The 24,778-nt window shown below is 43.7% G+C and overlaps 1 protein-coding gene across 2 annotated transcripts in view; it reads right to left on the reverse strand.

Annotated features, from left to right (window-relative positions):
* The window catches only part of LOC145415094 (proteasome subunit beta type-5-like), a 130,161-nt gene that overhangs the window by 30,254 nt on the left and 75,129 nt on the right, over positions 1-24,778 (reverse strand). For both annotated transcript variants that reach the window (XM_080284509.1, XM_080284508.1), the window contains exon 3: positions 1,885-2,011. In XM_080284509.1, coding sequence (XP_080140635.1) covers positions 1,885-2,011 — 127 coding nt within the window. The remainder of the gene's footprint in view (positions 1-1,884; positions 2,012-24,778) is intronic.

A 24,778-nucleotide genomic window follows, 5' to 3' on the forward strand; every position in this document is an offset into this window, starting at 1 on the left:
CGATGGGAATGGTTCAGAGGGTAGTGACGATCCTGGAGAGAGGGATGGTACCAGGTATGCAGTAATACTCCATTCATTAGAATACAGTACAGTAATCTCTCGCTTATCCGAATGACCAATGCCCGGACACTCCAATACCCAACACCGTGATCTGGCTGTTGAAACCATTATACATACATTTTTTCATAGTATCCAAACAAAATGCATGCATCCACGTGGAAATTTTGGCTGCACAAACATTTTCATGCCTGGCCAGGCAGGAATAGCCTGGTGGTGCTGCCCTGTCTGGTTGGGTAGTTCACCCAGCGTCTGCCAGAGACTCCCTTGGTTGTTACCAGTTCCCACCCAGTGACAGTGTAGTAAGCAGCTCCTCTCAGACAGTTGTCCATGGTGGTGCATGTGGTGGTTTTTGTGGTTGTTCCCTACTTGCTCCAGCCAGGGTGTGTGAAGATGGCCCTTTCGCCAGGGAAAAGGCAGAGTGTAGTGCTGACTCTTTGGAAGCGTGAGCTCCTGGGTAGGACTGATGCGGGATGGTTTGAATTGTGAGTGTTCATGTTGATTTTATTCTAGCTTACTATATTGTACCATGATTTTATTCTATTTTACCATGATTTTATTCCATTTTACCATTATGTTTTGTGTGCCCACTGCATTTGTTTTGTGTAGCCAGTTTTTTCATGTTTTCATGTCACTACAGGGTATGGACCTGCAGCGGTGATTGCTTCCCTGTGGTTGATGGGTCTGCTTGACCATGGTAATTGCTTGGCTGTGGTTTAGAGGTCTGCTTGACCAGACAGAGTAGCGTTAAATAACAGGAACAAGTGTTGTGTAATGTACTGAAGTGGCTTTTTACACTGGCTTTCAAAGTAAGGTTATGTATGAAGGGGGGCCAGGGGAGAAGTCCATCATCCGAACAAAGCCATTACCCGGACGTGCCTTTAGCTCTATGACATCGGATAATCGATGGATTACTGTATACAATATGTAAATAATGAACATCAACACACACTGATAGGCTAGACAGTAATAAAAATCCTGTAAAACTGGGTGTACTAGCTGTCTTTATATGTCTGATTTGCCAAATCCTCGCTATAAGGATATGATGCATTAGGGAAAACCAATCGTTGAGCTGCGGTATCGTTAAACAGGGATGTTATAACACAGAAAGTATAGACATGCGTCTGGGAGTCTTGAGATTGCCGCCCCCCAACCAAGACCAAAACCCACCCAAATGAGTCCAAAAACATGTCTCTAGCTCACCTGAATCCCTACATAGCTTTAAAACAAGGTAAACTATGCCTACAAGCAGTTTATAACTCACCTAAACCGAAAATATAAATCTGAAAATCATCAAAAATAAGTCTGGAAAAAATCAAACTTAGTAAACTGTACCCAAAAATGACAGTGTTCACCCAACCTATGACTACAGCACATTAATCTAAGTCTAGAAACAGTTTATAAATCAACCTAAACACAAAACTGAAGTCTAAAATATCATCGAACTCGATTAAAAACAAACCAAACCCATCAAATAACCGGGGACTGGCCATTGACAGGCGGGGAAGGGTGTTAATATTTTCACATCACTAAGGTGTGGTACCATTTAGCGATGGATCATATAGCAGGGAATGGCTGCATCAGTATCAGTTTGGTATTGATAAAAATGCTGAAATTCATGATAAATCAGTCTGGCAAATCAGTTTGGTTACAGCTCTTGGACTGAGCGGTGTGTGCATAGCTGTAACGCCCAATAAAATTAGTATGTTGTTGATAGTCCTCCCACTTTTGTACTTTCTACTTCTATGTTTCTGGATCCTATCTCATCCATTTGTATGGGAAAAGGGTCAAGACGATGATAATACTGATGATATACAGTATCCTTACCTAAGCTGGTAGAGGCGGCATTCCTTGGCCAAGACACGCTCCCAGTAGGTGCAGTCAGCAGCTCCTCCCGCCATAGTACCCAAGAGGTAGGGGTTAATCTCAATTATTTTCTTAACATTGCCCGACCCTGAGGAGTAATAAGAATACAGGTTAGGTATAGATGTGCCATGTGATACTAAGCCATGATGCTCAACTCCAAAGCTTAATCTGAGCCTGTGGTGTGTTATTCAACCACTATCCAAAGATACAATGCTATTGTATCATCTAGGTTAGCTAGTACAGTAACTCTCCTAGGTGTTTCCTTAAGTACTGTACTCATTTTACCTAACAACCCATAAAGGGGATCTGGATGCCTGAAACGACTGGCACCAGCTGACTACACCAAAATTTGAACCTTGGAACTAATAGGTTGGCAGCTTCATAACTAGTAATGCCAACTACAGTATTTGGCTACCAGGTCAATGGTGATGCCTTTTTCCCTACCCTAATCCGGGGGTTAAGCTAACTGTTTCACTGAGAAATGACAATCAGATTCCATAGTGAACTTGTGTGTTGTCATCTTCTGAAACACTCAAAGCAAAAGCAACAGTACCGTATTTATTTTTACCAATACGATTATATATGGGCGCACTGTTTCAGATGATTAGCTGAAGAGTGTGACTGTAAATGTGTACAAAGGGTGATGCCCTGGAATGAGGAAATTATAGAGGCCTACAACTTCTGGATCAGATAATGAAGGTACAGTAACGGAAAGAGTTCTAGAAGGTATAATAAGAAAGAGTAAATACTTGAGATGCAGTTTGGGTTAAAGCCAGGCAAAGGGACAACTGATGCCACATTCATTATTCAACTGCTTCAGGAAAAATGTATAGGAAAGAAAAGAGATTAGTACTTTATTATTGACTTGGAGAAGGCCTTTGAAAAAGTCCCTAGATAGGTGGTGCAGTGGACAATGAGAAAGCTTGGGATCAAGAAGTGGCTGGTAAGAGTGGTTATGACTAAGTACAAGAACAAGGACTGTTCAGAAAGTATCTGACTTTAGGTTCTAAAGAAATAAATAGCTAACCTGCTAAGCTAGGACACTAATCCCCCTCAAGGTAGGCCCCTTCTGACTTCACACATGTAGCCCAGCCTTTCCACTGCCTGGAACATTCTTCAAAGTCAGTTATTGGTATCTCCTGCAGGTGCTTTGTCACATTCATCATGATCTCTTCTCTGGTTTCAAATCGTGAACCCTTTAAGAGGAGTTCTTTGCTTGGAGAATAACCAAGAGTCGCACAGAGACTGGTGAGTAGGAAGCCTGCTGCACCTGTGAGATGTTGTGCTTTGCCAAAAATTCCTGAATCAGTTGAGAAGAATGAGCAGGGGCATAGTCATGGTGCAGCTTACAACTTGCCGCTTTCCAAAAGTCTCGCCTCTTACGGCAAACTGCGACGGATAATGTGGAGGTGGTAATGTTTGTTGACAGTGACCTCTGGGTGCATATTTGTGATGCACAATACCACAGTAGTTGAAAAAACTGTCAACGTACCAGAGTATTTCACTTTGTTGCGGACCTGTCATTCTTTTTTTGGCCGAGGCGACTTCCACTGTGAGACTGCTTTGGTTTCTAGGTCATACCTGTACTGCTTTGGTTTCTAGGTCGTACCTGTACTGCTTTGGTTTCTAGGTCGTACCTGTACACCCAAGTCTCATCTCCACTGATAACAGTCTTCAGAAAGTCTGGATTGAGATTTGCACACTCCAGAAAGTTTTGAGCAACATTCATCTGAGTGAAGAGATCATGACGAATGCGATGAAGTACTGCAGGAGATACCGAAAACTGACTTTGAAAAATGTTTCTAACTGTGGAAAGAATGCTGGGCTACGTGTGTCAAGTCAGAGGGGCCTACTTAGAGGGGGATTAAGTGTCCTAGTTCAACAGGTTAGCTTTTTTTTTTTTTTTTTTTTTTTTTTTTTTTAAATGAGGCTAAGGTTGGATGCTTTCTGAACAGCAAGCATGTGGGTGCATGCATCCAGGTGAGAGTAAATGGGTTTTTGAGTGAAGCGTTTTCTGTAAATGCTGGTGTGCATCAGGGGTCAGTCTTAAGCCTCTTGTCTGTCATGGTGCTTGCAGACCTCTCACATGACTTCAGAAATGGACTCCCATGGGAGATGTTGTATGCTGATGATTTGGTGTTGATTGCAGAGAATGAAAGGGAGGAAGAGGAAAGATTCAGAAAGTGGAGATATGGTGTGGGGCACAAGGGCTAGAGAGTACATGCAGATAAAACAATCATGATGGTACGTAGGGTTGGTGGCAGTACAGGTCTCCCTCGCTATCCGATTGGGTTACGTTCCTGACTAGGCAATCGTAAATCGAGCAATCGTATACTGAACTTATGGTTTAATGGGAAAAATAGGGATGCGTTCCTAGACTCATATTTATGTGCCCTTAAACTATACTGAACCACATATTTTATAAATAAAAGATGTTTTATGTGCTGTACTTACGTGTCACACAAACTCGTCCCGGCATCATAAACACTCATTCCTCACTTCCTCTTCATCCAAAACACTAAACAATCGACAGAAAGTTTGACAAGGGAGGCTATAAATAAAAGATGTTTTATGTGCTCTACTTTAATAACAATCACAAAGCAATGAAAAACACATGTCCAATTTAGAATCTGAAACATTTTCATAAACACTGACTTATAAAACTTACGTGTCACACAAACTCGTCCCGGCACCGTAAACACTCGCTCCTCACTCCCTCTTCACCCAAAACACTAAACAATTGACGGAAGGTTTGACAAGCTCGTTTCACCTGCCTTCTTAACGTTGGCAGCATTCTTAATCACTGTTGATACCACAGACTGGGCCAGACCAAGAGCATGAGCAATGGAATTTACCCCTTCGCCTTCCTCATGACGCCTAATGATGTTGAGCTTGGACTCCAAATTTAAGCTATTCCTGGCTCTCTTAGGCTTGCGATCAGAGGCACTAGAGTTTGCAGGCCGCTTGGAAGACATCACGGAACATATACTTGAGGTTAGGCAAGAAATAATAGCGAAAATCACGTCGCTAATGCACAGGAATACAAAGCTAGTGAATCAAACAGGGGCATGGGAAAGACTAGGCTGAGCCAGGGTCGCCAGATTTTTGTGACCAAAAGTAGTGGTAACAGGCCTCAGAAGTAGTGAATTTCGGTATAAAGTAGCCCAACATAATTATGTACAGTATATATACATATCTATCAATATATCTACAGTATCTCTCTTTCTCTCTCTCCATGAGTATATACATACAGACGCAAATAATTTAATTGTGCACAACTTACCAGTTGAATGCTGCTCCATTAATGCTCCTGTAAGGTTGTTCAAAGTGATATACAGTAAGCCTAAAGTTAATTAACACAGAACTCCTTACTGCATTAACTAAATTTACTTCTCTTTTCTTTAAATTATGTCATTCTTTACATTTGCGGAACTAAGCTGTTTTCTTCTTCACAAAACATAACTCTTACTGTTGGACTTAGTCATTTTTTCAACTTTTAACGAAAGTATTTTAGGAACTAAAGGAAAGTGTTTTCTTGCACCTCATTATAAGTACATATTTAAATGTAAGTCTCCACGACCATGTCTTCGCAGCTGAAGATTATCAAGGTCTGCTTCTGCATCCACGAGTCGTGGATGAAGAAAACACGACTGACTGGGGTGGTAATCTCACACGTTCATTTTGAATTAAATAGCCAATCAGGGATTAATGCAAGAGTGCGAGAAATTTAAAGAGGGATGACATGATAAATTATAATTCATTATCTTTTTGTCTTCAAAAGGTAATTATATTAGGCTATATTTTAAATGATATATAATCACTAATAAACCTTTGACTTTCGTCTCATTTGTATCCCCAGTTAGCCCAACTTACTTTTAAAGTAGCCCAAAAAGTTGCAAGTAGCTAAATTAAAAATTTAGTAGTGCAGGGCTTCCAAAAGTAGCCCAATTCGCTACTTGTAGCCCAAGCTGGCTTTGATGGGTGGCCGCACCATCATCCTTGGCACGGCGATCGCAATTCCAAACAAATGCCTATCGACTTGCGCTGAGGAGAGCTGGACTGACCGCACTCGTGCGATCGTAAGTGTGAGCCAGAGCAATCGTATAGAGAGCCAAGAGTACTAAAGATAATCGATCGTATACGCGAAATATCGTATACAGAGTGCATCGGATAGCGAGGGATTACTGTACTGTCAAAGAAGAGGGAGAGTGGTCAGGTGCAGTTTGCCACATGGGTGTGGGAAGTAATTCCATTCTTAGATCTTTAGTGGAAAAGTTTCTAGAGAAGGGAAAGAAGTTGTATGCGGCTTTCATGGATTTGGAGAAAGCATATGACAGGGTGGATAGACAAGGATTGTGGAAAGTGTTAAGAATATATGGAGTAGATGGGAAGTTGTTGAATGCTGTGAAGAGTATGTATGATGGTGCTAAGGCTGCAGTGCGTGTGGATGGTGAACTAAGTGAATTTTTCTCTTTGAAAGTTGGTTTGAAACAGGGATGTGTCATGTCTCCATGGTTGTTCAATCTGTACATGGATGGGGTAATAAAAGAGGTACAAGGTAGGGTAGTGGATGTTGGAGTGGCCCTGGTGAGAGAGGATAGTGTTTGGAAACTCCCTGTACTGTTGTTTGCAGATGATACTGTGTTGTTGAGTGAAGATGAAGGGGAGCTGCAAGGCTTGGTGGATGAGTTTGAGAGAGTGTGTAAGAAACGGAACCTAAAGGTGAATGTAGGGAAGAGTAAAGTGATGGTCTTTGAGAGAGGTGAAGTCAGTGAATGTATAGCGAGGTTGGATGGTGAGGAATTGGAAAATGTGAGTACGTTTAAGTATTTGGGTAGTGTGATGAGTAAGGATGGAGGTTTGGAGGGTGAAGTGCTTGAAAGGGTACAGCAGGGAAGAAAGGTTGCTGGTTCCTTGAAAGCAGTGATAAGAAACAGGGAAGTGAGCATGGAAGTAAAAAAGTTACTACATGACAGTATTGTGATACCAACTCTAACGTACGGAAGTGAAGCTTGGACGTTGTTGGAAGGACACAAGTCAAGAGTGAGAGCAGTGGAAATGAGTTATTTAAGAGGAGCTTGTGGAGTCACGTGGAGAGACAGGCTGACGAATGAGGATATAAAGGAGCGTTGTGGTGTTGATGTGGATGTGATAGGAAGCGTTGTGAGGAACACACTGAGGTGGTTTGGCCATGTGGAGAGGATGGAGGGTGAAAGACTGACGAAGAGAGTGTATATGAGTGAGGTGGAGGGTGGAAGAGGGAGGGGGAGACCGAGGATGAGATGGAGGGATGGGGTGGAGAGGTATATGAGAGAGGGGGGTGTGAGTTGGGAGCAGGGTAGTGAAATGGCGGGGGACAGGGCGACTTGGAGGCGATTTGTTTGTGGCCACCCCAAACGGGATTGAGGCGTCTGGCAATAGATAGATAGATAGAGTGCATAAGAGATGTGTAGTGGCATTAAAGGTAGACTGCGTGATAATGCTGATTTCGTGTGTATAGTGTGTCAGGGAGAGCATGTGGAGATTGTTAGGTGTGAAAGGACTGATCATGTGGCGAGTCTCTCGAGTGTGTGGAAGAGTTTTGTTATTTGAGAAACATGTGCTGGAGGCTGTGGCTAGAGTGAAGAGTGACTGGAAGAAGTTCAGGGAGCGGTTGCCTTTCCTGACACTGCGATGGCTCTCCTTCCATGCTAAGGGATCTTTTTATGCAGCATGTATCAGGAGTGTAATGCTATATGGTAGTGAGACCTGGACAGTAAAGGAAGAGGATATTTGCAGGCTCAAACATACAGAAATGACAATGACTGGGTGGGCATGCAGTGCATCCTTGAATGCAAGGCCGAGGGGCTAGGTTTCCGATGGAAGAGTTAAGAGGAAGGATGGGATTGGAGTGTACTGGTGTTGTGATGAGATGTAGATTGAGACCGTTTAGGTATGCGGAATGGATGGGGAATGAAACTGGGTGCAAAAAGTGAGAACACTGGGGGTAGGGCTGCAAGAGGCAAACTGAAAAAGACCTGAGAAGTGGTCATAAGAATGTGACCTTAGGGATAGGAGACTGAACATGGAGGGTGCCTGAGATCGAGCAGCATGGACCACTATTAGGTGATCAAGGCTGATGCATGCAACCATGTTGGAGCCTTTAAAAACGATATGAAATTAAACGAATGAGAGGGGGCACCTCTAACTGTGAAATATTTAATAATCTATTTGGAGCTACTTTTCTTGAACAAATGTAATTGAGTAACAGAAGGAATCAAGTGGCAATACCTGTACTGCATAATCTGCATGTACAGTAGTAATCAAATTCTACATCAATCATTCATAGTTCCCTGGATGATAACCAACAAAATCAGCCATAACTGTCTGAAGAGTGCTTCCCTTAGCTGAAGAGAACTCAAACAGTAGCCAAAATAAATTTTTCATAGAATCCCCACTATCCTTATGAGGTTAGTGAAAAATATATACAGACACACCATAGACACACCATTAAGGGTGCTGGATTTTACAACTACCCATGTTTTTAAAACAATTATTCAAACATCAACCTGCTAGGGTAATGGTCATATTGCACACGTGTGATTCATGATGAGTCAACTAAAGTTTTCTCACTCATATTGCAAAACCCAGTCAATCCAAACTAAACAGGGGAAAGTCAGTTCACATTAACATTTTCTGGATAAACAGGGTTCCAGAGGAAGGGACACACACACACACACACACACACACACACACACACACACACACACACACACACACACACACACACACGGAAGAAAATTCAGGAAGAAGGAAATATAAATTTGAAAGAGATTACAGAGCAACAAAGCTGGGAAAAGGTGGAAAAAGAAATGGTTAGGGTTCTAAGAAGTAGAGAATCTTGAGTCAGGGATGTAGCAGACAAGAAAAAATGCACGATAATTTCAAGACTAAAAGAAAAACGAAAGACTGTAAGGTCAGAAAGGGAAAAAGAAGAACAGAATAAGACAAGAGAGATAGTATCAGTAGTTGTGGAGGGTAACAAAGAAGCTCAAGAGGAGATTGAGGAAGTGTTTAGACTAGGAAAGTACAAGGAAGGGGCAAGGCCACTTAAAGTTTAAGTCTCAGGCAATGGTAAATGAAATTATCAACAGAACATGGAAATTATCAGAAAAGGAAGAGCTCAAGAATGAGTGGATAAGGAGAGATGCAAATGAGGAAGAAAGAGCTAAGATAAGGAAGCTAGTAAAGGAAGCAATGGCAAAAAATGAACAGAGAACGGAGGAAGAGAACACAATATTCTATTGGAGAGTTATGGATCAGAAATTGAGGAAGTGGTACCGTTGGAGGGAGGGAGAGAAGATGGAATAAAGAACAGCAAAAAAAAAGTTGGAAAGTGGCATATACTAATGTTGATGGTCTAATATCGGCGAGGTTAGAAATCAACGATTACTTAAAGGTACATGAACCAGATATTATGTGCTTTATATAGACCAAGTTAAGAGAGGATATTGATATCCATATGGGAGATGGCAAATACAAACTGTGGAGAAGAGACAGAGAAGAAAAAACGGGACGAGGAATGATGATAGCAGCGAAGAACAATATCAATGTGGAAATGTGGAACTGGGATTGGATAAGGCAGAAGTGATAAATATGAAACTAGAAACTGGAGAGAATGGCAAGAGAGACATCGCAGTGGTATACATTCCCCCTAAGACAAGGGAATGAAAGGACGATGAACACCAGGAGATGATGTCAGGCATGGTTAGCCATCTAAAGAAAGCGATTGAGAAAAGCAACAACATAATTCTGATAAGGATTTTAATTGTAAAGAGGTGAACTGGGAGGAATGGGACTCGGGAAGCAGTGAAGATTCAAGGGGCACTAAACTGTTAAATACAGTAATGCCCTGATATACGATACCCCTAGATGCGATACCTCGGCTTAGTGATGGGGGTACAAATTGCACCAGGCCCCGATACCCAATGGGTGGGCCCCGGTTTAACGATGGGCACTCTGATGTCGTGCCCGCAGACGTCGGGCCGAAATTTTGAATCGAGCACGTTCCTGCGGCCAGTTGAGCCTGCCCGCCTGCCAAGATGCGCAGAAACACTCATGCAGGCCCCATACCCTTCATTCACCCCGCGCTCACCCATATCGCTCGCCTCTTACCAGTATCTCAGAGTGAGGATCTCCCTTAAGCTCGCCCGCCACGTATCGTATTGCACCACCAGCATTACGCAACTTGCTATCATAGCGCATTGTAACTGTGTTTGAGCAGTGCCATGAGTAGAGCAGTGATACTAAACGTGTGTGGAGTGAAACATTGTGTTTTTGGGCCCAAATAAGTGAGATAATGTCTGGTAAGGGAGCTGCACGTGGTGGGGCTAGTGATGGTGCTAGTGGAGGCCCTAATTGTGGTGGTAAGTGTCCTGCTAGTGGTGGTGCAGGTGATGTTCCCGCGAAACGGGTCCGAAAGACTGTGTCACTAGAGGTGAAATTGGACATCCTTAAGCGGCTCAACAAAGGTGAAGGTGCGAGGTGCTCTATCGCTTCGGCTCTCCACCTGGCCCAGTCAACTCTCCCCACCATCATCAAGAAGGAGGAGGCCAACCCTTAAACAGTACACCTGGGTCTGTGAGACCAGGCCACTTTTTGCCACTTACTGGTTCAGCAACTACTATATGCCAAGGACCCCTGTCCTTCCCAATAGCTTCCTAAGTTTGGATGCCCATGCTAAAGGTGGCTGTGTGGTTTTCCAGGTCTCCTTCTGCTTTGGTGTATAACACACTAAAATCGTGGTCGGGTCTGTGAGACCCAGGTGTCCTGGATATGGGGGGCTGAAATTTACTGTTGTGTGATGCAAATTTTTTCACCCTGTGAATTGCCCTCTCCACACCACGAAGACCCTTCATGCCACTAGCTTTGACAGCAGTGTGAGCATCATTGTGTCGTTTCTTTTCTTATGGGGTCCATGTAAACAGAAGTGGTACAGATTTCTTTCAAAAATTTGCCAAAAATGCTTTAAATATGTTACTTTTAATTGTATATTCATTATTGCATAGTAAATTGAACCAAAAAGGTTGTAGATTGGTCAAAGTTTCAGTAAATAAAACACAAGTATTCTTTTTTATTTTTTCTATTTGGTGGGTCTGTGAGACCCAGGTGTCCTAATGGTGTATAGGTGCAACTAGGTGTCCTGTTTCAGGGTTAAGGCTGCTGCTGGGGAGGTTGCAACCTTATCTGTCTCCCGTATCACCTGCCAGCAAGAGCCTGCGATGGGGGAGCTGAAGCGGATGCTCAACACGTGGGTCGAAGATCAGAACCGACGCAAGGGACCCACGAGCCAGGCTATTATTTGCACTAACGCTCTCTCGCTCTGGGACAAGCTCAAGGTAAGGAGTGGGCTTGATGAAAGTGAGACCTTTAAGGCTATCCATGGGTGGTTTGACCGGTTTAAAAGGCGGGCAAATCTCCACCATGTGAAGATGTACAGTGAGGCGGCGAGTGCAGATAAGGTGGCGGCGGCGGCAGCGTTTCCTGATGAGCTGAAACGCATCATCGCGGAGGGTGCCTATAGTGTGAAGCAGGTGTTAATTTGACAAGACTGGGCTCTTTTGAAAGAGAATGTCCTCCAAGACATATCTTGCAACACAGGAAAGGTCTATGGCAGGATTCAAGCCTTCGAAGGACCTGCTGACACTGCTGCTGGGGGACAACACCGAGGGCGACCTCAAATTGAAGCCACTCCTAGTCTACCACTCGGAAAACCCCAGGGCTCTGGTTGGGTATGTTAAAGAGAACCTTGGGGTTATCTGGAAGTCGAACAAGAAGGCTTGGTTGATTTCAGATATCTGTTCATCACAGCTTCACTCGTACCTCTCTCGTGTGCTGAAGAGGTATGCGTCTCGTGAAAATCTGGCGAACAGATTTCTACTGGTGGTGGATAACGCACCTAGCCGCCCACCCGCAATGAAGGAATGGGCCAGCAATATTGAGGTGGTGTTCCTACCACCCAAAACCACATCTTTGTTGCTGCCAATGGACCAAGGGGTGATCACTGCCTTTAAGGCCTACTACCTCCGCCGCACGATGAAGCAGTTGGTAAGGGCATGCTACAGTAACAACAGAACAACTGTACAGCAGTTCTGGAGAGGGTACAACATACGTCATGCCCTGGTGAATATAACAGACGCATGGGACGGAGTGAGCCAGGCGACGATGAATGGTGCGTGGCGGAAGCTGTGGTCAGAGTGTGTGCGCTTCTTCACTGGTTTCCCCAAGGGCGTGCAACCTCCGCCTGTCCAGCATGTGTGGCAGGGCATTGTTGCATTGTTGCACAAGGCGGGCTTCGGGGAGGTCAACAAGGATGATGTGCAGGAGGCTCTCAAGAGCCACAAGGAAGAGCTCAGAAATAAGGAGCTCCTCAATATGGAGATCAAGTGGGCGCACCAGGAGGCAGAGGAGGAGGAGGTTGTGCCTGAGGTCCAAGCTCTCAACATCAAGATCCTGAAGGAGATGCAAACTAAGCTGGACGAGATTATAGACCTTATGAAAACACACAAACCCCTCCCAGGAAGAACCAGGGACACAGCTAATCGGCTCAAGGAGAGTATGAAAGTGTACAGAATGATGCTGGAGGAGAAGAGGGTGGCCAAGCAGACAACAATCACAGCCTCCTTTAAGCAGGGCCCCCAACAGGCCAGCAAGTTGTACAGGATCTCTCCAGCCCTCAACGAGCAGAGCATCTTCCCAGCCTTCAACCAGCAGAGTATCATCCCAACCTGCAACCAGCACAGAAACACCGAGGGACACCTCCCGCCGAGGACGTGCTTGGTCCGTTGTGCTGGACCTAACCTCCAGCCAATCGCCGTCTCCTGTGTCTCCATTAAAGTACTCTGCCACTCCATCACTGCCTTCCTTGTCCCACCCTCCATCTCCCACACCACTTCAGCCACTGTCTCTGTCGCCCTTGCCATGACGAGAGCCACCACAACTGACTCCATCGCTACCTCATCATTCATCGCAACGGTCTCCCTTGCCACCTCACCGGACATCGCAGCTGTCTCCCACACCACCTCCTCTATGGTCACATCGCATTCCATTGCCGCCCCCAGAGCCATCGCAACGCACCTCATCGACACCACTTGAGCCAGCGCATCACACCCCATTGCCTCCGCCTGAGTCATCGCATTGCACTCCATTGCCTCTGCCTGAGTCATCACATCGCACCCCATCGCCAACCCCCTCTGACCCTCCCCTGAAGAGAGCGTTTGAGGGCTTTGAGGAGGAGGACTGAGTGTTGGGGAGCACCACATGTCTCCTAGCCATGGGGGAGGGATAGCAAAGATGATAACCAGGACTGGACATGGACTTACAAGAAGTAAGCGATGAGAGGTGTTTGAAATTCTCTAACCTATTCCTTATGATTTTCAGGTTTTATTTGTTGCTTTCAGTGAGTTATTTACAGGTTTGCTTCCTTGACAGTTGTTAGGCCATTTAGATTGCCTTTAAACCTGTTTTTTGGGCTCATCTGGGTGGGTTTTGGATTTGGTTTTGGGGGAAACCTAAGGCTGGTAAACGGTCCACATTGAAATACATGTTAAAAGTACCCCAATATACGATATCCCACCTAACGATGGGGTTTTACCTAACCAATTAAATCGTTAAACCGGGGTATGCCTGTATTGCAATGAATAATGTAATGACCCAATGAGTCAAAGAAGAGAGAGAATTCCAAGGAGATGATGTCAGCAAGAAAAGATTTACTACTAACCAAAGAACCTGATGTAGTTGAAAATTTGAAATATCAGTGTCCTATAGGAAAATGTGATCATGTGGTCAATGAGTTCCAGCTGATAAAAGGGAACGTGGTGTCAAGAGATGAGCTTTATAAGCAGGGAAGATACAGCTATGGGAAAGCAAACTTTACAAGATTGAGGAAATTTTTCAAAAATGCAGACTGGAGAAAATTCAGAGAAACAAGAGAGACGCAGAGGAAGTGGGATATCTTTCTAGACCTCTATAATTAGGGAGTGGAGAAATATGTTCCAAGAGTAAGTGGGAAAGAAAACAGGAAGAACGATTGGTTTAACAGAAGGTGCATGATAACAAAGACAGAAAGGGACATGGCATGGAACAAATGGAGAAAGAGAAGCAATAATAAATCAAAGGAAGAATAAAAAAGAACTAGAAATGAATACACAAGAATATGTAGAGAGGAAGACAGGAACTTTGAAAAAGATATAATTGACAAATGTAAGGAAGAACCCAAAGATTTGTCAATGGCAAACTGAAACAAAAAGAAGGAATCACCCAACTGAAAGTAGAAGGAGAGGTCTACAAAGATGTGGCAATGCAAGCTGAAAACACGAACAAATGTTTCCAATTGGTTTTCACTAAAGAAAGATATTTTGTGGAGGGGGAGGTTGTGACTAGAAATGTAATGATAAAAGATATAAAAGTGGAAGTGCAGGAAGTGTATAAATTACTGGAAACTCAAGATGTAAGGAAAGTCCCAGGACCAGATGGAATCTCTACTTGGGTACTGAAAGAATGCAGAGAACAACTGCCAGATAAGATTCACAATTTAATTGTGTGTTCTCTCACCATCCACTCACTTGATGTAGTGCTGCTCTCGGGTGACTGCCCTTTCCTCTCTTCCATCCTTCTTTCCTTCCATCCTCTTCTGTCTTTCTTTCCTTCATTCTTTCCTTGTTCTACTTGCAGGTAACTTTACACCACCTCTTCTATCTTTCCTTCATTCTTTCCTCTTCCTTCTGCCTGTGGGTAACTCTACACTGAGTGACAAGCCAAATGGTTTCCTGTACACCAGAAAACCATTTGCTATCCTGGGTGGTAACCATATAACCAAATTTTGGTGCCTGGTAGTTAAGTGGGTAATTACAGAGCTCCAATCGGATTGAGCCAGTGAAGGTTTATATCCAAGGGATGGTTGGGGTTCACTGCTCACGTAATGGCACTCAGGGATGAGTGAGGCTGGTCACTCTCATCTTAACCTGCTGCGTGCCAGCTATTTTTAGCCCTATTGGTCACCCCCATCCCGGCCATTTTTTGACCTTTTTTTTTATGGGCTAAACTAATAGATTTTGATGTGAAAACAACAAATTTCACCATCAAAATACTCACCAAATGTCAGAAATGGGTTTTATTGAGTCCTGCATACTTGTATACAGGTATTCCAGTTCTCTCACGCTCGCCACACATGTAAGAGAAAGCCGTTTTCTATGTAAGGTAGACTCAGGTATTTATGTTGGGAAGTATAGCAATGTTCAGTACACTTTTCTGATTACTTATTACTTCAACATTTGTCACAATTTGCGTGTCTGTCTCAAAGTCAATGCATTGTCTTACACTTACAGTACTTGAAGATAGGTACAACCTGACTTCACTATGAACAGTCCTGGCACTTACAAGAAGATGTTTACAGCTTGACATCACTATGTACAGTTCTTACACTTACAAGAAACTAGTTACAACTTGATCTCACTATGTATAGTCCCTTCACTTACGTGAAAATATTTACATGCCTTCACTATGTACAGCACTGGGTGAGGCACACAGGTAGAGTGGGGCAGAGCAAGTGTGAGGGGGGGGGAGTGAGTGGGTGTATGGCTTTGACTGCCTGAGGCATGATAGAGGAACAGTTAACATACATGCCTGCCAAATTTTACCAGCAAATCTTGAAAAATTTGATCACAGTGAATGTTTTAATTATAAACCGTTGTAAAACGGCACTGGCACCGACCGCAGATTTTTGTTAGACCATTTTAAAATGGCACTGGCACGCGGCGGGTTAAATGTCAGGACCAACTTGCCTAGCCCCAGGCTCCTACACTTCTCATGGGGCAATGTAGAATTGGTTGATGAAGATGATGATGATGTTCTCAGGAAGAAGGAAAAGTGCCTCGGGAATGGAAGAGGGTCAATGTGGTACCAATTTATAAGGAAGGAAACAAGAAAGAGCCCCTGAATGATAGACCAGTGTCCCTGACTAGCGTAGTCGCAAAATTGTGCGAGAGAATCCTGAAAGACAGATGGATAAAATATCTGGAGGAGATGAACATCTTGGCTGAAAGCCAGTTTGTATTCAGAAGTGGAAGGTCATGTGTTTCCAACTTGTTGAGCTTTTACTCAAGAGTGACTGACATGCTACAGGAGAGAGACAGCTGGGTGGATTGTGTGTATTTAGATTTGGAGAAAGCCTTTGACAAGGTACCCCACATGCAACTAATATGGAAATTGGAACACACAGGAGGATGAAGGGAAACCTCCTGGAGTGGATGAGACACTTCTTGAGAGACAGACAAATGAGGACAGTAATAAAGGACAAGATGTCCGGATGGAGGGAAGTAACAAGTGGAGTCCCACAGGGCTCGGTGTTAGCGCCAGTAATGTTCCTGATTTACGTAAATGATCTGGTAGATGGAGTGAACAGTTATGCAGGTCTGTCTGCTGATACTGCAAAGATCTTGAGTAGAATAGAAGTCGAGGAAGACTGTAAAATGCTGCAGGAAGACCTGAATAAGATCTATGATTGGAACCAGATGTGGGAAATGAAATTCAATGCAAAAAAATGTAAAATATTGGAAATGGGCCATCACTGAATTATATGATGGGTAATGAACCAATCACAAAGGTGTGAGAAAAGAAAGATTTGGGAGTGCTGGTCCAGGACAGTTTGTCACCAGAAAAACACATTAACAAGATAGAGACGTACAATCTCTTGACTAACAACGAGTGGCATTCCATTACATTGATGAGGAAATTTAAAAATTGACAGTGGCCATGATCTGCCCCAGGTTGGAATATGTGGCAGCAGTGTGGTCCCCACACAACAAGAAAGATATGAATAAGATCGAGAGAATACAAAGAACAGCAACCAAGATGGTTCCCAGCCTGACAGATCTGTATTACGGAGAGAGGCTGGAAAAGCTGCATCTACTTCCCTAGAAGAAAAGACAGAGGGGAGCTACATGATTGCAGTGTTCAGGGCCATGATGGGACTAGATAAAATTGATAAAAATTATCTGTTTTTATGGGATGGGAGAGTAACAAGAGCACACGGAATGAAACAAAAAGCAAAGTTGTTTGAAGGATATCAAGAAATACAGCTTTCCATATAGATGCACAGACCGGAACAACCTGGACAAAGAGATCGTCCAGTCTAAAAACTTCAATGAGTTCAATGCAAAATCTGACTTAATGAGAAAGAGAGACGGGACCCCACAAGCGTAGCTCATTTCCTGTATATCACAACTAGGTAAATACAACTAGGTAAATACACACACACACACACACACACACACACACACACACACACACACACACACCATTATCCATGAGACTGTGGGCTTGTTAACCCCTAATGCGCGGCCAATGGACAGCCGACCCCCCCCCCCCCGGGTGACGGCATTGTATTGTGGTCTGAGTACCTGTAGGAAAATATTAGCCAAAAATCAGAGATTAACCCTAGAACATTATACTTGGTATGGCAGATAAAACTTACATTCAGCTTTCTCCAGAGACAGGTGTTGAGCCTTCGTGGACTACCCAAGGACTTGTGGAGACTTGCAAAGTTGGGTAACAAAATCTTCACTTTCACACCTCCAGCAACCCAGTTTCCCCTCTAACACAGCCTCATTCTGTCACGGTAAACTTTATACTACAACGTACAGGTAGTTTGGAATCTGTATTTGTACAATAAGCACTGAAAATAAGGCTAAAATCAACGAAGCGTACGGCCGACATGCAGCGTGGCGGCGGTCTTCCCGTCACTCAAAAAACATTTCCATTTTCACAGCTAAAAACATGTATACTACATTATTTTCAATCATATTACTTCCCAAAAGATCACCGCAGCGTGCTTTTTATTCTGCCTTATGCCCGTCACTTTATTCTCGTTCCTGTCGGCCGCTCGCACTGACTCGGAAGAGCTAGAACTCGCCATAATGTCACTTTGAAAGCCTGCGGTAAACTGATGCTAAACAGGGGCAAACCGTGCGAAAAAAAGCTAGTGTGACAACTGGGGAAACAAGCGTTTCCTATTAGCATAAACTGCTTGTGAGAGGACAGCACAGATTTACAGTTCTGAGCAGTCAGAGCGCTGCCATGTATCACAGCCAGGCTGGCCAGGCCGTGGTGGGGGGGGCGGGGGAAATGCGATACTTGGCAACAACGGAGGTCAGTAGTACAAAGGTAAAGTATGCTAATTGTAGCTAAAGGGTGGTGGTACTGATAGACAATACCAGCTGGAACATCCTTGCCCGCTTTTATTCAAAATTAACTCGAATCACAAACGCGACGATAAGCCGTTATGTCCCTTTTCGGCGAGCGTCGCAAACGCGACGCCCCGCGTTTTATGGGTTAAAAAGACTAGACAGTCTAAGTACAGTACTGTTCATTACATTTTTCTGCCTATGGTTTTACTGTAATGCACAACAAACACCACAAAAGGCCTTAATTCTTATTAAATTAATAATACACACAGAACAGAAAGTACTTACACAGCACTTATGTACACTGTAAGACAAAAGCTGTGTCACGAAATCTGGTTGGAAACACCTGCTGAGAGACTAAAGTTTTGGTGCATTCTGCATACAGATGGTTTTAGCACAGACCTGAGCTGCCACTGATTCAAGTGACAAGATTGGAGTACAAGCATTCATTTGGGAACTATGCAACACCAATCTATACTGTATATACTGTACTGTACTACATCTTTCCGACTGCTACTTCTATTTGATACACCTGTAAATGAAGTGTCTCATCTATTCTCTTTTTTACTATCATGTCAACATTAATGCAATTCAACTAAAGTCAAACCTCGATATAACAGACTGCAATATACCGGAATTTGCTTTTATTGTAATCAAGGAGCCGACAGGACTAAATTCTCATGTATCGCAAAAAGTCCGACAAAGCCACACGTGGTTTGGACTGCCTAGCCACTTCAGCTATGTTCACAACAATAAGGTAAATAAAAGATCAGCGAAGTGTATGGCATTATTATATATATTATACCATTTGATTATTCTAGTGAATGTATAATACAGTACAGTACTGCAATGATAGTGAAAAACCGTTGGTGCTATTCGGACTAATGTCTGATGTATGCGAAAAAGTTTGGGTTCGCATTGGGAAGCTAGATTGTCGCTTTTTTCAGAATGGTTTGGGTCCCAGTTAGTCCGTTATGGTGAGGTTTTACTGTAGTTAAATTAGTGCCCACAAACCAGTTCTCCATCTTTACTAATTTAATTTACATCTAAATTAGCTTAAATTGATGATTATGAGCAGTGATTGTCATTATCTGTCAGGGGTAGCAAACCACACTGTCTAAATTATTCTACATATGAGGATAAAATTACTGTATAACAATAATCGAACATTTTATTAGAGTGATAAACTGAATCCCAAAGGTAGGAGTTTGAAAACATAACCTAGAAGACCGAAGTCAACGCACAACTGTTTGTTTGCTTCCTTCTAGGTGTAGTTCATTATAAACACTGCTTGTAGGTGATGCTTCCATCATTTTAATTACTTCCTGGTCTTGTAGTGGTGTGGTAACATGATGGCACTCTGAATGATGATGGTTCTCCATTGTAACTTCCTCCCGAAATCCAAAGTCCACCCTTCAATCGTTCTGCTTTCAGTGAATGTTTGTGCTATGTTCAGTATTCTCTCTTGCTAAATAAAGGGTGATGCCACTTCTCTTCTTCCTAGTAGTTGGATGCATGTTGCTTGGCCTTTCCACACGAAGGTAAAGTAGGTCAACTTGACGTTTTGTGGTAAAGTGTTGGAAATCATTGCCTGACTGAAAATAGTTCACATCTTGTGGCATATGAAACTCTATCTATCTATCTATTGCCAGACGCCTCAATCCCATTTGGGGTGGCCACAAACAAATCGCCTCCAAGTCGCCCTGTCCCCCGCCATTTCACTGCCCTGCTCCCAACTCACACCCCCCTCTCTCATATACCTCTCCACCCCATCCCTCCATCTCATCCTCGGTCTCCCCCTCCCTCTTCCACCCTCCACCTCACTCACATACACTCTCTTCGTCAATCTTTCACCCTCCATCCTCTCCACATGGCCAAACCACCTCAGTGTGTTCCTCACAACGCTTCCTATCACATCCACATCCACACCACAACGCTCCTTTATATCCTCATTCGTCAGCCTGTCTCTCCACGTGACTCCACAGGCTCCTCTTAAATAACTCATTTCCACTGCTCTCACTCTTGACTTGTGTCCTTCCAACAATGTCCAAGCTTCACTTCCGTACGTTAGAGTTGGTATCACAATACTGTCATGTAGTAACTTTTTTACTTCCATGCTCACTTCCCTGTTTCTTATCACTGCTTTTAAGGAACCAGCAACCTTTCTTCCCTGCTGTACCCTTTCAAGCACTTCACCCTCCAAACCTCCATCCTTACTCATCACACTACCCAAATACTTAAACGTACTCACATTTTCCAATTCCTCACCATCCAACCTCGCTGTACATTCACTGACTTCACCTCTCTCAAAGACCATCACTTTACTCTTCCCTACATTCACCTTTAGGTTCCGTTTCTTACACACTCTCTCAAACTCATCCACCAAGCCTTGCAGCTCCCCTTCGTCTTCACTCAACAACACAGTATCATCTGCAAACAACAGTACAGGGAGTTTCCAAACACTATCCTCTCTCACCAGGGCCACTCCAACATCCACTACCCTACCTTGTACCTCTTTTATTACCCCATCCATTTACAGATTGAACAACCATGGAGACATGACACATCCCTGTTTCAAACCAACTTTCAAAGAGAAAAATTCACTTAGTTCACCATCCACACGCACTGCAGCCTTAGCACCATCGTACATACTCTTCACAGCATTCAACAACTTCCCATCTACTCCATATATTCTTAACACTTTCCACAATCCTTGTCTATCCACCCTGTCATATGCTTTCTCCAAATCCATGAAAGCCGCATACAACTTCTTTCCCTTCTCTAGAAACTTTTCCACTAAAGATCTAAGAATGAATATCTGATCTACACAACCTCTTCCCTTCCTAAAGCCTCCCTGTTCTTCTCCAACTAATTTCTCTGTTCTTTCTCTAACTCTGTCTATAAGTAACCTACCATACACTTTTCCTATTATACTAAGAAGACAAATGCCCCTATGAGTACCACACACTTCTTTTTCCCCTTTTCCTTTGTACAAGGGAATAATTATACCTGACTTCCAATCCTCAGGGACTCTACCTTCCTCCCAGGCCAATCTGCACATCTTCCACATCCATTCTACTACTATCTCTCCCCCATGCTTCAGCATTTCACCACACACTCCATCAATTCCTGGGGCTTTACCCGATTTAACTTTCTTCATTGCTTCCACAACTTCCATCCTACTGATTTCTTCCTGTCTTCTCACCTCCCTCCTTCTCCCAGCCATTCCCCAGCCACTTATACTCGCATTACTTCCATCCTCCACGTTCAACAATTCCTTAAAGTGTTCTCTCCATCTGCTCACTTTTTCTCCCTTCTCCACTAGTAATCTACCATTTTTATCTTTCACTCCCCTGCTAACTTCACTTCCACCCTGTCTTACTCTTTTCACTTCTCTCCAGAACATTTTCTTACAGTCCCTCCACTTTACACTCAAATTCCTTCCAAATTCCTCATCCACTCTCTTCTTACTCTCTCTTACTAATCTTTTCACCTCTCTCTTGCTTTCCACATATAACTCTCTCTTCCGCCTCTCAACTTCTTCCACGCCCCTATTTCTCATCCATTCATTGTATGCTTTCTTCTTTTGTGCCACAGCCTGTTTCACCTCTTCAGTCCACCACGCTGTTCCTTGCACCCCCTCCGTCTTCTCTTCCTTCCACACACCACATCACATGCTGCACATATTTCTTCTGTAAATATCTTACACACACCTTCCACGTCTCCCATCTGCTCCAATTCATATTTGCCCAATCGTTCCTCCACTTCTCTCTTATACTCTGCCTTTTTCTCATCCTCTTGTAACCTTTCCACTCTCCTTGCAACTACTCCTTCCTCTCGTCTTTCCCTTCTTCTATTCCTCCATCTTACTTGCAACCTAATTCTGGCCACCACCAAGTAGTGGTCAGAAAGTCCACTCCCCCAACCTCTATACACTCTTGCATCCTTTACACATCTTCGCATCCTTTCATCCACACACACATAATCAATCATTGCCTTCCTTTCATTCAGTTCACCACCCACCCTTCTCATCACTCGCCATGTATACCTGTGGATCATGCTATTACCAACCCCCTCCCAGCACAAATGTCCACTAGCGCACTCCCATTCTCATCTATCTCAGCAGGCACACCCCACTCACCAACTATTCCATCCACCTTCACATTACCAACTTTACCATTCATATCACCAATCAAAAACACTCTCTCACTCCTTCCAAACTTTTCCATGCACACTTCCACATTTGTCCAGAACTCTTCTCTCACTCTTCTAGCACGATCTTGCGTTGGCGCATACACACACACAATCGCCCACATTTGTATTCCAACTTTCAACTTTACCCACACAATCCTTGACCCAACTGATCCATACTGTCTTATGCTCTTCTTCCATCTTTTACTCACAACTATACACACTCCTTCCTTTGCCCTCTCATTCTCATCTACTCCTGCACATATACCCCATCCATACTCCCATTCTCTCACACTTTCTCCTCTCCATTTTGTTTCAGTTATTCCACATACATCCACTTTCGCATCCTCAAGCACCTGGACAATCTCTCTCTCTTTCACCTCATCATTCGCTCCTCTTACATTCCATGTACACATTACCAAGTCCTTTGTCCGGTCCTGGGTCGTCAACGTTTGGTCAGTCCTTGTCCGAGGCTTCTTGTTTGTTTTTTTAGTTAGTTGTTTTCCGGGGAGGGGCACTAACCCTCCGCCAACCCTTTTAGTCGCCTTTTACGACAAGCAGGGATACTGGGGGAGTATTCTTGAAAACCCCCCTACCCCCAGGGGGGCCTATGAAACTCAAATGCTGTAATTCTCAAGAATCTATGTTATGGTTTCAGAATTTACTGGGCTCATTAGCAGCAGGTAAGCATGATGAAATCAGGCTAGCCAACCACGAATATGTAACTGTGGTAGAGCTCTCATAATATTTCATGCATTACACTTAATCTTCGGACAAAGTTGCGACAAGACTATTGTCTTTCATTGTCAATCAATCAATCTATCATTTCCTGTGGCACCCCACAGGATGCATAGGGCCTCGATGAACTCTCTCCACCAATATTTGTCTCTTGATCTTACATTGTACATATTATTAATCTGAGATGTAACTGCGGCCAGCCACAGGCATATTTTATCTCCAGATTTGTGGTGTATATATAATTTGTTCTGACAATTTGAGCACCGTCTGTGGTCTATATATCATTTGTTCAGATAATTTCTGCACTGTCTGTACTATATATATATAATTTGAATTCTTTTTGTGATGTTCGTTGTATCCTACAGAAAAATAATTAGCGGAAAAATATATGTAAAGTACTGAACTCAACTCTGTTCACTTACATGACTAAAGGTGGCACTGCTCTGATGTTATCTTATTAATTGGTGTGTGTGTTGTGATTGGCACAACTCAATATTACCATCTCATCCTCAGTTCTGTCACCCCATTGCTTAGGTGGTCCTGTTGTGTAGCATGAGGAGGGGGAAACAAGGCAGTGCTGTGAAAAACAAAAGCTTCAGCCAGCAATGACGACATCATGGGAGTTGCGTCGGGTGCCAAGAAACACTCCTGCTCCTAGTCACCCTTGAAACCTAAGAGACTGTCTAACAGTAGGCCTGCTAATCATGAGATGCAGCCGCACCTAACTGGGAACTGGGAAGACACCAAGTGGTGAGCAGCTAGTGACCTAAAGTATGTTGTGAGAACTGTCAACAAATCACTGGCCATTATCAAACCCAAGCATATTGACACGTTAAGTCACCAACACCTCATGAAGTATAGAATACCGTATTGCAGAGAGGGAGCCCCAAGTGCTAGGTATGGGGTCTGCCTTCTGTTTCAGTGTTCACCAGCGTGATGATGGCAAACTGCAGCCACAGCCAGGTATCCCACACAGGTTCAAGGATTGGCTGTTGTAAAACCTGGGCTCGAAAAGGAGAAAACTACTTGTGGTAAGCTCAGTCCCGTATATGCTGTGACCATGGAGGAAGACATGCTGACCAACATGCAGTGCCCACATGGAACCTCAGAGCTCGTAAAAATGATCCACATCACATTCTGGTCCCCAGGGGGGTAGGAACAGTGCCTGGGCAAAAGTAGTACAGCTTAAGTTTAAAGGCCCTCTCACTTCAAAGGTTGTCTTTGATCACCTTAGTTTTACTGTGGGCCAGTATGTTCTCCAGATCCTTTGATGCTTCAGTTGCCACTGATTAACACACAATGCACTATTCTCCCAAAACTCAGTGCACAGTTTCTACTTCAGTTGCCTCCATAAGGAACGCCAAGTGCTAAGATTTTGCTGTCAAAATATGTCCTATTCTTTCAACTATGGGAGTGACCACATCACATCCTGTGACTGTCCTGTATACCAGGAGGCTACCTGTATCAAATTGGCTGTGAAGGAGAGTAAGGTCATCTTGTAGACAGTCACTGAATAGCTGCATACCCTAAACCCATCCCTGTAGCATCCCAAGCCTCAACCAAGGTTGAGCTATCCAGGGATATAGGTGCCCCTGGGCCTCCTCCCATTTGGTGCAAGAAAGACTGAATTTTGCCCAAATGACAAATCCTTTCACTATCCTGGAAGACCAGATGGATGATGTCAATGACAGATCTGGTACTACCAA

Source organism: Coenobita brevimanus, chromosome 101 (assembly GCF_032717465.1).
Source record: "Coenobita brevimanus isolate Jiangsu-jjx chromosome 101, ASM3271746v2, whole genome shotgun sequence".
In the NCBI taxonomy this organism is placed as follows: Eukaryota; Metazoa; Arthropoda; class Malacostraca; order Decapoda; family Coenobitidae; genus Coenobita; species Coenobita brevimanus.